Raw genomic sequence first — 16,244 nt, 5'->3', positions numbered from 1 at the left:
CAGACATAGTATTGGACAGATGTTAAAAACCTTAAGAGGAACACTGCCTCACCCAATTCGCCCCTTTCGAGACCTCCACATAGACTTCACAGATATGGGTGAGAGATGTAATACTTTTAGTTACCTCGTAGCTGTGGTATGTCCTTCCTCCTGTTGGATTGAGGCTGGTCCATGTGCACATCCTGACGACAAATCGGCTGCCAAGTTTTTGGTGAGATTAGTGTTCCGCCAATGGGGGGGGTGTGGGAAACGCTTAAGAGTGATAATGGCACCCACTTCTTGTGTGAACTGTTCAAGGACATTGCAGCTCTTTTGGGAATTAAACACAAGATGTGTTTCATTTATCACCCTAGGCCAATGGCATTGTAGAAAGGATGAATGGTTTACTGAAGACTAAAGATGTCCAAGCGCTGCGCCAGAAAAAGTACTGGGCGCACCGCCTTCCTCTGTCTCAGTTTAGTTTGAGGACTCAGCCCTGTAAGGACCATCATCGCTCCCTGCATTAATTAGTGATGAGGAGACATATGCACACAAGCCATTATCTCCTGTGTGCAGTGTGTCTGTTGCTCACAGGGCTGCGTCAATTATGAGGGGCGAGTGTCATTCTTCGTGTATTAAAAACCTTTCTCAACAGATTGCACCACCACGCCGAACGGAAGAAGGTGAAAACAGTGATGCACCGGAATCTGCGAGCTTGCCAACTGTTCCCTGGTGACAGGGTATATGTTAAGAATTTTATCCACAGGTGAAGTGAGCCTCGATACACTAGTCTTTATACCGTGGTGTATGCTAATCTGCTTGCAGTCAAATTAAAAGACTTGCATTATCAGGTGCATTTGTCTGATGTTAGGAAGGTACCACAAACATTGCCTCCAACAACAAGCATTTGATCAGTATTTTTAATCTGGTGATTTTATCTGGTGCTCTTTTTATGTCAAAGTAATATTCACTGCATTTTATTTTGATGAGTATTTCTGTTTTTATCTGAAACATTTTATTGATCTTTGGGTTGTGTGATTTGACCATTTCTACTATGTATTTGCAAAGTTCTGCATTTTTCAGTGGCAGTAACAGTATAGGTTTTAGACAGTTTTGCAAAGGATACTCTTTCTGCTTATGTGTGGATTTGTTCTTGGTTTATTTTTATGTCTATAGTGAGTTTATATGGTTAGGTCACATAAACAGGGAGTGGGGTGCAGTACAAGGGGATGTAAAGACTTTTTTTTTTACTTTTCTATGCCACAACACCAAGTGATGAGTATATAACCACGGTAGTGAACTTTAAATGAATGAGAATACAAGATACTGTAATATGGAACTTGAAGATGCAAGTTAAAAGGGGTTAAGATGAAGAAATGGAGTAAACCACTATGAAGGTGTAGTATTTGATACAATGTCTGATGTGCACCACACAGAATTTAGTGACATGTGGATCAGCCAAATGAACACAGTAGGGAAAAGGCGGTATAACAGGAGTTATGTCTGCTCCCTCACCCTCCATTGTCACGCATTCCCAAGGCGGCCAAGCCCCCTCCCAAGCCCTTGCCTCCTTACCTGTCCTGCGTTCCGGGTCTGGGTCTTCACAGCTCCTCTCCGCTGGCATTCCTGGCGCTTCCGTCCTCACGGGTCTTGGGGCCTGCCATGGCGCCTGCTGGAGCACCCTCAGGCTCCGCAGGCACTCCAGGACACCGACACACCACAACCATGGGTCACGTGAACCGATTAGCGGTCACGTGAACCGATTAGCGGTCACGTGACCCGGAAGAAAATGAAAAGGTGGTCACGTGACCAGGTGACACGCATAAAAACAGCATCAGTCCGCCCATCCAGCACTTCTCAGCTGTTTTTGTGGCGGCCTATGGCATTTCTTGGAACCTCGTTTGACATCACGAATTTTTGGACTTTGCTTTGTGTACCTGGACTGCAATTGGATCGCCCCTTGCTTACAACCTTCTGGAACTGGTTTTGGCCCTTTGGAACTCTGTTGGACTTCTACCTGGATTGCCCATTGGATTTGTTCGCCCTTTGGATTTGTTTACCGATGATTGAGATCTTGTGCTTCTGTCTACCAAGTATTGTGACTTTGGAATTCATCTTGGCATACCTGCTGACTACCTACTTGCACCGCTGCCCTCTCCCCAAAGTTGGAACCATTAGGTCCCACGTCAGCACCGGTCATCTCTGGGGTAGGAGTCATTTACGGTAGATTTCCTTTTTGTTCATTGTGATACTACCATATTTGCATCTAACCCCTGCCTTTTCTTTCAGCCATCCGGGACCCGGTGCATCCTGTTCCTACCTCCCCCTGCGGCCCCAATAGCCGATCAGCGAGTGATATTACTCATCTCTGATTGGTGCTTGGGGACGGGGGCACTATAATCTTACTCATCTCTGATTGGTGCTTGGGGACGGGGGCACTATAATCTTGATGGACTCCAAGGCGTAACACCCATGCGTATGGGGCACCCAAAATGTTAGTACCACAAGAGATATTGCCCTTAGAGGCCCAGTGTTTGGTGCATTTAGCGCTGTGTCAGGTTTGCAGTCTGTTCCAGGGGTGCAAGGTACAAGTTGTACTAATGGATAAAGATGGAGAGAAGTGTGCCAAAGATGACCGTGCACCCCAATGTAAGCCGCGGCCCATGTTGAAACTGGATGGAGTATTATTTGTCTCAAACAAATGGAAGAAGGCAGTAGCGAGCTGCACAGCAGGGGGGTTGGCAGCGTTTGGAGAAGTTATATGGAATATAAATACTATTTCACAATATGGACTGCGTATATATCAGAACTGACATGGATTGAAGCACGTGAAACTCCAGTAAAATTGCAACCTGCAGATATCTGTTGGGACTGTTCCTGTAGGTAATAACACTAAGTGCAACAAGACAATGTTCATCCCAGATCTGGCAAAAGGAACAGCGGCTCTGATGGACTTGTACTGGGTATGTGGCCAAAAAAGCAAATCTGCATCTTACTGGCAAGGTACATGCGCTATCCTGGTGGTGCCTGAAGTTCACTTGACAATAGCCTCTAAGCATGGGGTGTCGTAATCCATCCAAGCCGCCACCCAACCCCTCGAAATGAGGAAGAAGCAGTCAGTGCAGCTGAGAAGGAAGAGATCGAACTGTCAGAAGATTTATTCAAGCTGCTCAAAGTATTTCCAGATAAATACTGACTGTCCACTAAGACTGAGGTGTTCTTTGCAGCTCACCTAACACCAGGGATAGAGGCAGCAGATAATGCAAAGCGGTTGCAGATTGTTCGATGGAAAGTGATCCAGTTGGTGAATGACACTGAACAAGGTCTAAATGCTAGCAAGAGTGAGCTGAGGGCGATCCGTTTGATGACGCTTCAAAAAGCAGTATGTCCTGCATCTCCCAACAGCGATGGAAGGGAGTGTGTGGAAGAAAATAATGTCATCTCGCTGCACATACATAACCCCAAATGACGCAGAGAATGGCTCACTGATGCATATTATAGGGTCCTTGCACAAGGTAAAAACTGGTATTGAAATTGAAGCAGGCGTGCAGGCCGATGATTGGTTAGACACCATCCTGGCTTGTGGCAGTGGTGAAGATACTGGTTCCCATCGTGGAGCTCCTGCTGGTGTTCTGCACGTGCCAGACAACGCTTTGATATTGTGTCAAGACTATTCCGAACAATGCAATGGTGATGGTTACTATCTGAGCAGGAATGGCCTCCCGGGTAGAAAGGATGGGTAGGCTCAAACTGAGGACCCAAATAATCCATCAATGGTTAGGATTGAAAGACCTATATACCCCCTTGGACATTAAATTTCACCCCACCAGATTCTGAAAAAACTACACTGAGCACTGGGGGTGGATTTAGCAGGTGATAGGGATTGCATATATCTTAGATACACCCCAAAGAAATATGCACAGGAAGGGGGCTCTTTGCGTCATGTATTTAGGGTGTGGGTTCCCAGGAATGAAACTGATAGAGAAAGGGAGAAGTTAGTTAGTGGAGGATTAACTAAAGGGGGGAATGTTGGAATGCATGTTCAAGTTACCGTCCCTCCCAAACAATTTAAATTGCGGAAATATATTAAAACATGGAGAATAGGCAAAGGGTGGTGTAGGGGAGAAAGGTATGGGTGAAAGCAATTGGCGGGAGTAGGAAGTTATATAGGGGAGAACTAACAATTGTCCTTGCGATAGTGTTATCTCGAATACATTGCATGTGCGCGATAGTTATAACATGAACTAAAGCTGCATTTATGAGTAAGCCTGAATTCTCACAGGTCATTTTGAAGACCTAGAACGAGGCCTCCTCTCTTGCTTGATGATCACAATCAGATTCTCAGTTGTGGTAAGGAACACACATATATCCACATATAAATGTATTTAGTTAGGCCTTTGAACAATTAGGCAGGAATGTGCACAGCCAAATAGGCAAAGGAAAGTGCCCCAATACAAAGGCCATACTCATGGGGGCCGGGGCAGAGGTCTTGGGTTGCCGAAACATGAACTAAGATTTAGGACACTAGCGCCGCCCCCCCTCCCCCACCCCCCACCCCCTCACAGAATGGTCACTCTATTTGTACTAACAGATGTGCAGGAATACAAGTCTTAAATCCTTCATGAAATGGATTGATTAGTGGGACACCAGGCCTACCTCTAGGGAGGGAGAACTGATACAGGGGGAGCACATAACACAATCCATGATTTGTATCAGCGAGGGCAAAGGGTAATGGCCCCACTGATGGGGAGAGTGGCATTGTCAAAAATGGTGTTACCTAGGTTGTTGCACTTCTTCGGGAACATACCTTACATGATACCCAAGCGATTCTTTGTCAAGCTCCAAAGCCTGTGTAGGGGATTTATATGGCACAATACTAGGAATAGGATAGCACTGTGGAAATTGCAAAACACATATGACAGGGGGCGGAGGGGCATTAAGTTGCCAAATTTCGAGATTTATTTCCTAGCTAGTCAATTTCAGTATGTGGCCTGGTGGCTATCAGATGACTCAATACCGGAGTCCAGATTACTGCAGGCGGAATGTACCCCGTTGTTCCTGAAAGAATGGATTTGGTTGCCAAAGCCACGACATAAGGGATACACGAGAATGCTAGAATTGGGTCTGAGGATATGACAGAGAGCTTGCCAGGTTATGGAGAGCCCTGCCCAGTGTTCCCCACAGGTACCGTTAGTGGCACTGTCTGGGGTGGATGAGCAACTGAGGAAGACAATACGGAAACATTGGGAACCGAATGGCAGTGCAATGTTAGGGAATATATGGCAGATGGGGGCAGCAGTGGAATTCGACATGCAAGTAGAAAACTCTGGCCTGTACCGGGGACAATATATCACTTACACAAGATTGGTGTGGATGGTTAAGGATACATGGGCAGGTACAGTGCTAGAGGGTCAGCCCGACGCAGCCATAGAAACAATCTATGACGTGTAAGACGGAGGCCACGAGGTCTCCAGGATTTATGAGCTACTTATGTCCAGGGTGGGTAAGGAAGTATTCCAATTGAGACAGGATTGGAAAGAGGAAGCCCGGCAAACTATGGAGGACGGATTGTGAGTGAGAGCTCAAAAGGTATCACAAAAAGGTGTCTATAAACGCGAGACTTCAGATTGAGTTGTATATTACTCATAGGGCATGCATGACCCCTCAGAGGATTGCATGATTCAAGAATGCAGGGATACAAACATGTCCTAAATGCGGAGAGGTGAATGAGGGCATGTTACACATGTTCTGGGCATGCACTGAAATACTGAGATTCTGGAGGGAAGTGGCACACAGCCTGAATGAGAAGGGGATCAAATTGGAAGTGGAATCCTTGTGGGCATGCATGTTGGCAGGGTTTCCCAGGCCATGCAGGATGAAACATGTAAGTAAACTAAAGGACTTGGCCTACATACTGGCCAAGCGCAGAATAGCCATGGGTTGGAAGGCCAACAATAGACCGAGAGTGGAAGTGTGGTGGCGTGACCTTCAGAAGTGGGTGGATGCTGAAACAGCAGTGTGGGGAGAAGCAGTCAATAGAGGGGGAGAGGACCTAGGGGAGGCATTGATGGCCGCACTATTTGAGACGGTTCAGACCGACTCGGAAGGAGAGGACTCTTCGACAGGCGCAAGAGGGAGTACACCCTTGAAGGATATGATGGAAAATGGTGAAGTGGAATAAGCTCGGAGAGAAGGGGGGTAGTGGTAGATGATGTATATATTAAGCTTTTATTTTACCAATGACTTGTTTATTGTTTGGTTTGTTTTGGCTTTTTCTGTTGAACAACGTGCAGTGGCCCAGAGGCAAGTGCAAAAGACTGGCGGGAGAACCTGGGACCTGTAGGTGAACCAGGAAACCAGTTGGCAAAAACTGAACATAGTTAGGGAGGAGAAGGAGGGTGAAGAGAAAAGAAAGAAGGTTTGCAGGGGAAAGGGAGAGAGAGTGAGGAAGAGAAAAGGAAGGTCTTGAGGAGTTTCCGGAATTTACAGTGCTCCGGCTCAAGATGGAGAAAAGCAGGCAGGCTGTTCCAGAGGGAAGCACCTGCAGAGGATAAAGATCTACCCCCAAATCTCTGTTTGTGAAAGCAGCTCACCCGCAGAGAGTTGGAGGACGAGCAGGACTCTAGAGGGAGAGTATTTAGGAAGAGAGCATTGTAGATAGCACGGGCCCTGGCCCCAGAATGCCTTGTGGATTATACAGAAGGTCTTGAACTTGATCCTTGCAGCAACGGGGAGCCAGTGGAGGGATTTCAGCACCGGAGAGATGCAGTCCCAGGGCTTGAGGTTGAAGCCAAGGATAAGTCTTGCAGTTCTGTTCTGGATGAGCTGTAGAGGACAGAGAGGTGAAGTAGGAAGAATGAGAGATGGTCCAGCCTAGACAGAACCAGGTCTCTCAAGGTGATGAGCCTCTGGGGGAAAGTGAGAAAAGGTAGAATACCTCAGAGGAGGTGCAGTTGGTAGTTGGACTTTTTGGAGATGTCAGAGCTGTGAGAAGAGGAGAAGGAGAGGGGAGTCGAAGACGACCAAGATTTTTTGCCTCATTGGTAGGTGAGGGCGCAGAGCCAAGGGAGGCAGGCCAGTGAGAAAGTGGTAAAGTGGGAGCAGGGGTACCAATGAGGACGAATTCTGTCTTACTGGCATTCAGGCATAGATCGTTAGCAGCACACCAAGCCTGAATTGCGGATAGACAGTCAGGGATGAGCGAGGAGGAGAAAGCCGAGGGTATCCTGAAAGATAGCTGCATGTTATCTGCAGAACACTGAAAGTTAAAAAGGTAGAGATCCTGTGGGCCAAGGGAGCCATGTAGATATTGAAGAACCATGGAGAAAGGTTAGATCCCTGGGAGACTCCGCAAATAGAGATAACGGTTGAGGAGAGAAAGGGCCGAGTTCCACCTGGGAGGGCCGGTCAGAAAGCAAGGAGGCAAGCCACACCAGGGCCTGATCTGTGATGCCAAAAGTATCACAGAGACGGGTGATCAGGATGTTGTGATTTAAGAGAGGACGAGAAGAATGAGGAAAGAAGGACAGTTGGAGTCAAGAGCAGTTTCCGTGCCCCTGGATGTTCTAAAGCCAGACTGATGGCCATGGAGACAACCAACAGATTTGGTATGGAGGGTAAATTGAGTGATAGCCAGCTTCTCCAGGAGTTTTTCCAGGAAAGGAGTGATGGAGATCGGGTAATAGTTTGCCGGAATGGGCGGGTTGGCTGAAGATTTTTTGAGTAGAGGGTGCATAAGAGAGTGCTTGAGAAGAGAGGGGAAAACTCTAGTGACGAAAGAGAGGTTGCAAAGATCGGCCAAGGCTGGAGCGAGCGTCAGTATTATCCTTAACGGTTTTGGAGGGGCATGGGTGCACCTGTTTGGAGGAGGCTTTCCTAGACCAGACTTGTCTAGAGACCTCATCAGGTGTGACAGGGAGAGGGAGGAAAGGCGAGGTGGAAGGTTGGGAGCAGCCAAGGGGGCCCAAGAGATGTTGGTGCAGGGGGTGGGAAGAACAGAGAGAGAGGGCAGGATGTCCTGTGTTTTGGTGATGAAGTGTGCGGTCAGGGGCGAGCAAAGGGCAGGTGTAGTGTAGGTGTAGTAGAGGATGCGGTTGTGCTAGGGTTGGTCAGTTCCTTGCAGTCTTTGTAGAGTTCGGCCGTGTTGATAGACGCCACGGAGATGCAGGCTTGAATGAAGACTCTTTTCTTGGAGGGGATGCAGAGTCTATATTGCCTTTGAAGAAGGTGGCGGGCCAGTTTATCAGAGAGTGTACCTGAAGATCCCCATTTCCGTTCCGTTGTTGTGCACTTGTGTTTAAGGGCAGCCAGATCGGAGTCGTACCAAGAGTTTCACCGTTTTGGCGGACTTCATTCAAACCTTCCTAACAGGGCCAAAAACGTCAAGCGTGTTGGAGATGGAACAATGAAAGTTGGAGAGAGCTGTATCAGAGTGGGAGCCAGCCGCAGGAGTAGAAGAAGGGCCAATGACACTCTTTTCATGAGTCGATGACCTTGAAGGCAGGGTGTAGGGTGTGTGCCATTGCCAAAGGAGAAGAGAAAAGAGAATGATCAGTCCATAAGAGTGAAGTAGTGAGAGGAATAGAGAGAGTAGGATGTTTGTGGTGATGAGAGCATCCAAGATGTGGCCGGCAGTGTGCGTTGGACCAGAGTGTAGAATGGAAAGAGAAAGGGCGTCACATAGATTTCAGAAAGGTCCTGAAGAGACAGGCAAGTTAAGATTGATGTGAGGATCCTCCAGAAGGAGGAGCTGGGAAGAGGACGGGGGAGAGAAGAGGCCAAGTCAGCCAATTCCGAGAGGAAGAGGGTGGACTGGCTTGGCGGCCGATAGAAGGTGGCCAGAGTAAGAGAGGCGACAGGTGAGAGAGAGCCTGCAGACCAGACATTCAAATGAGGAGTAGACCCAAGTAGGAATAATGGAAACAGGGATCCACTCAGGAAATATCAAGGCTGCTCCATCTCCTGGTCTGTTGGGCCTGGGCACGGATCTTGTAACCTTCAGGGAGGAATGTGTCGTGACAGAGCTGTCCTTAAACCATGTCTCAGTAAGAGCAACACCACCAAAGTCCAGGATGTGGAAGATGTCAGAGGAGTGCTTGACAGCAGAGCTAGTTTAGTGTGGCGACATGGAGCAGGTTGCCACTTTTGAAGGACTTACGTGGGGGGGTGCAGAAGACAGAGGTCCCCCTGCAAGCGGCAAGAGTGCCCGAGAGATAGAGGTTGGAGGAGGCAAAGGAGCTCCAGGTGCAGTGGCAGTGGGTAGCCAGGGCAGCAGGGTGGAGAGGGCTCACGAGGTTGTCAGTGTAGAGCGAGTAGGCAAGGGAGCCTGTACAGTTGAGAGTGAAAAAGGGTGAGTTGGGAGGTTGATAGGAGGCAGGATAGCCAGGGTGGGCATATTTGGCAAGGGAGCCTGGGCAGCCATAGAGGCAGATGGCAAGGGAGCCCGTGAAGAGGAAAGAAGAAAGTTGATAAGACGTGGATGAAGCCTATCAAAAAGTAAGAGGTTGGGTTGAGGCCCTTGTACTATGGTGGTACCGTTTCGACAGACATTTACGATGGCCCTGGAGGTGGAAGAGGAGACAACAAGGGCCTCCCTGCTGGTGCCACCATTTATGTGTGAGGAAGAGTAAGGAGAGAGCAAAGCGGCCATATGGGGAGTCCATAGGTCGTGAGAAGGAACAACAAAGAGGATGTCGGTGAGAGTCTCTGTGCGGAAGTACTGACGTAGGTGTCAGCGATGGGAAGGCCAGGGTTGGAGGCAAGAATGTCCTTCTTGAGTTTCTTCCTGTCAGACAGAGAGGTGAAGGATAGGAGAAACAGTTATGAGTAGATGGGGAAGATAGAAAGTGCCATAGTGAGGGGCACAGGGCGTGGTACACAAAACCAGGCAGAGCAATTGAGGTACGCGAGAGGAGGTAGGCAAGAAGGGAGCAAGCACACAGGGAGACACAGAGAGGATAGGGAAGAGACAAAGTGAGGGGCACAGAGCGTGGTACACTAAACCAGGCAGAGCAATTGAGGTACGAGAGAGGAGATAGGCAAGAAGGGAGCAAGCACACAGGGAGACACAGACAGGATAGGGAAGAGACAAAGTGGGGGGCACAGGGCGTGGTACACTAAACCAGGCAGAGCAATTGAGGTACATGAGGAGGTAAGCAAGAAGGGTGCAAGCACACAGGGAGATACAGACAAGATAGGGAAGAGACAATGGGAGATGACAAGGATAAGGGAACAGATGATAGACCAGAGGGAGTAAACCTGTCAACTTGCTAGTTTGGGTGCCCCCATTCCTCTCTTCTCCTGACGAGGCAGTTAGAAATCTAGGCATTTTATTCTACCGTCGGCTGTCCTTTATTCCACAAGTAGACGCAGTTGCAAAAAGTGCACATTTTCACTTGTACAATATCAAATCGTAAGCATCTTCACAATAAAGACCATTTCAACATCATAGTTTAGGCAGTTATACTATAGAGAATACAGTATTGTAAGTCTGTCTATGTCAGAATTTCTAAGGAAGCACTGGCTAAACTTCAAGCAGTTCAAAACTGAGCAGTGCAATGTTATTTAAGGCTGAAAACATTTGAGTATTTTTCAGGCTTGTCGCTTTTTAGGTTGTCTGCCGACAAAAGATCAAATTCAAACGGGTGCCTTCAAACAGAGCTGGAAGGTGGTGAACGGCCTTGCTCCTAGCCATCGGGCCAGTTTCTTAGCTCCTGCTTATATATAGCATACAAGAGCCTGGTTAACTTGATATCAACAGCTACCGGGAGCTACTTTTGGCTCCCCAGGCCAACTAATGCTCAACAAGCACATCTATGTGAATTGAACTGTGCGTTTGGGACAATGTAAAAATGCACATATGTACACGTTTAAACATATGAAGCATAAGGGTCATAAATACTGGGCAATATGTTATGTTTGCATCTTATTTGAAAGTCAGATTTGCAAAACACCATGCACTAGCTCCTCGTTGCTGATTGGTAGCTCCTGGCCACTGCTTAATGCTGGATATCTAGGAGCTGCTTTTGAAATGTTGATTTCGACCCCTGCTGCAGGTTGCTAAAAATCCCATCACTCAATATGGTGGTAGATAATTTTGCACCTTAGGATGCTGCCACTGGAACAATCATCCAATGTACGTCAGAAACAGTACTGTTTTGAACGTTTTTAAGTTGTGCATTAAACAATATTTATCATCTTAGAATGGGTATTGCAGTAGTCACCTGGATGTTTTGCATCAGCAGGCAATTGCGAATTGCTTTATTATTATAAACATTGATTTTACTTATGGTAATTTTTGTATTTGTTGTACGTTTTAGCTCATTGAAAATAGGGATTGTGTCTTGGTAGGATGTGGAACCAGCAACTTGCCATCCTTCCTCAGTATTTGTCATTATTTGCCCAAAGGCTCCTTGAATATTAATCTTATAGTCGATTAGTTTTAGGTGCAAATTCCCGGTTTTAGAACGATTTCTATTTTTTGGCTACTTGTGGTTGTGTCCTCTGCTTTTGTCCTTCTTTATTTTGTCTGTTATGTGTTGCCCTTTCTGATTTTGTGTTGCTCGTTTGTTTGTCTTGTTTAGCGCTTCTATGCCTCTGGACTTTTGTATCGCACTATATAAATACATTTTAAAAGACATTTTAAAAAACTGCAATAAAGCCCCAATCAAAAAGTCCTCAATGAAGGGAAATGCCAGTTATCCAGGTAAGGAAAAACTTGCACGCCTTTCGTGTCGCATTGCTACTGCTGATACCAGCAAAGTAGTGCCACAGGAAGGAGCTCACTTATTATTATTGCCTTCCCTGAGAATAAACTTTATTTGAATAAAAAGATAAACTTTTACCTTAATCTAATAAGAGCAAAGAAGTAATGCAAGATATCTTTTTTAGACATTAAAGATATTGTCCAAAATAAATACGCCCACTTTGACTGAGAAATGTTTTACTATCCAATTAATTTTACTCCCAACTTGAAAATTGCGGAGTAAAATAATCCCATGTCAAAATCTGGATTCACGCGGCAACTGAAAGGCACATGAAAATTAGGTGTTCTGCAAATCTGCAGATGCCCATAAAATGTGACTCTACAAACAGCAGAATTATTCTCGGCAAACCAACCATTTTTAAACAATGCGTTGGGGTGCACATATTCAACCTTATTAGGTCCAACGCCAGTTTGGTTTTGGTACTGGGAAAATTATCAAGTAAAACCCACAACCCCATTTCATCTGGGGAACCTTTGCAATTGCTCTTTTGATCCATAGTTCCTTGGCTCATACTCTGGCCCTTACCCCTACAAAGAGGGTTATTGATCCCAAATGGTGATGGAGAAATGGAGTCAAACGCTATATTGTATGCCCAGTTGATGTTTCTGTTCAACCAGGTGCCCGATGACATCTTGTACCACTTGTTAAGAACCAGAGAGTGGTTTCCATTTGCCGGGAGTCAGGATTTTTGTGTTTTGAATGGAAAGTCTTGTGAAATTTCGGTTTCCCTCTAAAACGACTATTTATGCCCAGAAACAGAGGAGGGGTAACAATTGGGATTTCTTTCACTCTACATCGGTGGTTCCCTTATCCTTATGCTAAAAGTCTGCCCTTAAATCCACTTTGTATTTTGTCTTCTAAGAGTTTCCTAATAGCAATTTTCTGTCAAATTAAATATTCATAGCTGTGACTTTTTGGTGGTGTTCCAGTTGTCAATCCTAGCATACAGGTGCACCCACCTTCAATTGACTGTTGCCATATTTATTATGGATGCACTGACTTCAGGGTCCAACAAAAGCTTAATCTGCAACTTCACGTCTCACAATATAGTAGCACAATCCCAGCCGTCTTCTTTCGCTTTGGATAGTTGTCAAAGCCCCACAGCATTGTTTCAGACGCATATGAGAACGTGACTTCTTTAAGGCTGAATTCACCTAATCCACATGATCACTGCTTTTTCTGGAGAGATCGATGATCTGCCCATCAGACTGCGAAGTGGAGAGTAAATCTGCACCAGCTGCTGCATAACCTTCTCTTCCCACTTCAAGGTGTCCATTTTTGACGTAAATCTTGGGACATTCACTCTCTCTGATTCGTTCCATTCCTTAAAGATAGATTAAAATCCCTCCCTCCAAAATTACTGCGCTACTATATAAAATGCTAGGCAGCCTCTGTTGTAAAGACCCACACTGTCTCATCCTCGTCTCAGTCATTATTTTAGAGCTCATAATTCACTAAAGGCTTTCTCACAAGGTAACACAGACTACCAGGAATGCAACAATCTAAATGTATTCCCAGAATCTTTGACATAGTATTTTCTGTGCATGCCCAGGAGTTACCTGCGTTGCGCATCCAATATGGCCACCATGGGAACGCTCACAGCCGTCATACTATACATACCAAGCCGATGAGAGCTGAAGACAGACTGGCCAAATAATGTAAGAAATGCTTTTTCTCACCTCCGCACACCCTACAATTTCAGCGTATATTGTTTCTGAGCCCTCATGTTTCAAACCCTTACCGATCCCTCTTCCATCCTTTATTAAGTCCTCAAACCACTAGGGCCTGCATTGCCATGAAGGCTCATGCTCAATACACCCAGCCTGAAAGATATGTATACATCGGCTACCTACCACACTCTGGACCGTGAGGGCATAGGATTCCAGTGATTTGTTCAGATTCCATATGTAGAAACTTAAGACCCCATACCCAATGCCTCACCAGTGCCAAGGCTCTGAGCAATTCTCCATCCCGGGCAAGGCCTTCCTGTGATATTCATCTCACCTGTACAGAGTCCCCTCGCCCAAAAGGGACCTCAGGGGAGCCTCCCACCTTCCCAGGAAACCCACTTGCCATGCAGGGTTTTTGAGGAAAAAGGAGCAAGCGTTGTTGCCCCCTCAAAGCCCAGCAGCAAGAGGCTACTTTGTAGCAGGTGGCACAGCAATCTACCGTAGTCCCTCCTGAACGCAAGGGGAAAAATGTAACTAAGGCATTTGGGACTAAGTAAAAAAAAATGGGTTCCTCTCATGGAGATCAGTACCTCACAAATACTGGGACAAGGAAGTGAGACATGGAGGTAATGACACAATTGATGTGTCTGGGCCAGGTAAGATGACAAGGAGCAGGAACCAGACTGACCTAGATAAGTTACAAACAGGAAAGGACTGACCCAATAGTTGGCATGTTAAAGTGGTAATGAATCAATTGGTCTGGGGGCTTTTTCCCGCAGATGTAGGAATACTGGTGTAATATCTGCCCCCACAGCCTCCACTCTTGGCTGCAAACCTTTTACACGTGGTAAGATCTGAACTGTGGTTATCTTGCACCAAAACAGCTCCCGTTTAAACCTTTTTTTTTTACATCAATACACCAAAGACTTGACAATGGTGGCAATCATCATCAGTATCACAGTGGTTATTGCTGTGATATCCGAGGGTGCCTTGAACAGTAACAGGAAAGTCAAGCAAGTGACAGCCTATCATCAGGGAATGGCTAGCGTACATCATATGATTTTACTTGACAAATGGCAGGGGATCATCTTTAGAGCGTGACGTTACTGTTAAAATAATAGCAAGTCACAGGAGTAGCGAGCGCAATAATACAGGAAGACTGTAGGGATGACAGTGTCATCGACTTGTGAGTTCAACAAACAACAAACAGGGAGAGCTCTCAATGTAGTCCACGATAACAAGAGTTATCAGGGGCATTGCAATGAGGGAGTCAAGACTACCAAAGGATAGTTATGTCATCATCGTGAACATCAAATGACAACACTAAAGAGTACAGTTTTCGGGCCCTTGTCTATGTTCTGATATAACTTCCTGATTTCTGTGATGACAGCAAAACAGTATATGACGTCACCAAAACCGGAAGCGTCCTCTCCCACCCGCACTCACTAATCCGGGACTCCAAACTCTCCTCCTCCATCTCTCGCGATCCAGAGGCTACTACCGCTACCGTCAGTACGTGAGACTGACACCGGCAAACCCCGCGATGATTCCTGTACCAGCTAGAGAGACTCGCGAGACCTTTCCCGTGCCGCAATAGACCTAAAGAATGGACTAGAGCCAGGATACTAGGATCATCGCTTCTTGGTGGCCATTTTGAAGCAGTTCTTACTTTTTTCGTTCAGCGATCAATTTTTCTATTTGATTCTGGCCATTATATCACGAACCCTACTTTAATCCTTTTTATGTTTACTCTCTTACAAAAACAAAATTTCAAAATTATGATTCGAATGCTAGTGGAAGGTGTATAAAGAAAAACATGCTTCAGGAATACGGACGTAATATTCTATTTATCTTCTTTTGTTATAATTCTTAGAAATGGGGACTTTGTATTTGAAATTAACGTGCTCCCCTCCCCATACCTGCCTAAGTTCCGTGTTTACCCCGTAGACTCCTGCTTTTTAAGCTCTTCTCCGAGTGTCCGACGAAGAGCATGGAGTCTCTAGGTTTGAGAGTACTGCCATTTGCTGACAAGCTGCAGTACTGTGCGCATCCAGTGCAAGGCCTGGTCTGGAGCTGTGAGATCGCTAAGGGAAGCCAATGCTTGTCACACTGCCCAGAGGCTGGATCGCTCCATACAATGTTAATGTTGAATGTTAATGTTAAAGGTATTTGTACTGGGTTTCGGCCAAACCCAGTACAATGCTCATGTTAAATGTTAATGTTAAAGGTATTTGTACTGGGTTTCGGCCAAAAAGACCAATTCGAAATGACCTACCCATCTAAAAGTTCTAAAATAAGTACCTCCAAATGTTCTACCTACCAAAAGTTCGACTTTTGGTAAGTAGAACATAAAAAGGGCTGCAAGGGTGTCCCCTGCTCACTATACTGTGAGTGATCACTATACTGTGAGTGAGGGTTGCGGGGGTGTTCCCTGCAGCTGTCCCGCAATCACAAAAACCTGACCCGTAGGAATAAAAAGGAATGGACCCTGTGCGCCGGTTCTGATCACGGAAGTGAAAGGAAACTGACGTTGGGGGGACAGAGCGAGATGGAATGTAAGGTAAGTAGGGGGCTGGTGGGGTGTGGGTAGGGGTGCGCTTAGAGGTGGGTAGGGGTGTGTTGGGGTGCGCTTAGGGGTTTAGGTAATTCTGTAATGTTCAGGGGAGAAAAGACAGAAGATTATTTCGAAAAAATAATCTTCGATCTTTTCTCCCTCGAACATTTTCACTTCGGTCATTGAACCCCAAATCTTTGTACTACGCACTGTCACCAACAGAATGGGTCCACAGGCGCTCAGGCGGATCTGCAAACAAGAAGGTTGGTTGGGGGG

The 16,244-nt window shown here is 46.3% G+C and overlaps 1 protein-coding gene across 1 annotated transcript in view; it reads right to left on the bottom strand.

The window, feature by feature from the left end:
- GGA1 (golgi associated, gamma adaptin ear containing, ARF binding protein 1) overlaps positions 1-14,993 on the bottom strand; it is an 839,899-nt gene extending 824,906 nt beyond the window's left edge. The window contains exon 1 of the mRNA XM_069653043.1: positions 14,861-14,993. Coding sequence (XP_069509144.1) covers positions 14,861-14,891 — 31 coding nt within the window. The 5' untranslated portion in view covers positions 14,892-14,993. The remainder of the gene's footprint in view (positions 1-14,860) is intronic.
- Positions 14,994-16,244: the final 1,251 nt, after the last annotated feature.

The sequence above is a fragment of the Ambystoma mexicanum genome, chromosome 3q, assembly GCF_040938575.1.
Source record: "Ambystoma mexicanum isolate Mex_15411 chromosome 3q, UKY_AmexF1_1, whole genome shotgun sequence".
In the NCBI taxonomy this organism is placed as follows: domain Eukaryota; kingdom Metazoa; phylum Chordata; class Amphibia; order Caudata; family Ambystomatidae; genus Ambystoma; species Ambystoma mexicanum.
The sequence above is the reverse complement of the archived record's forward strand: the minus strand, read 5'-3'. Positions and strand labels throughout refer to the sequence as shown.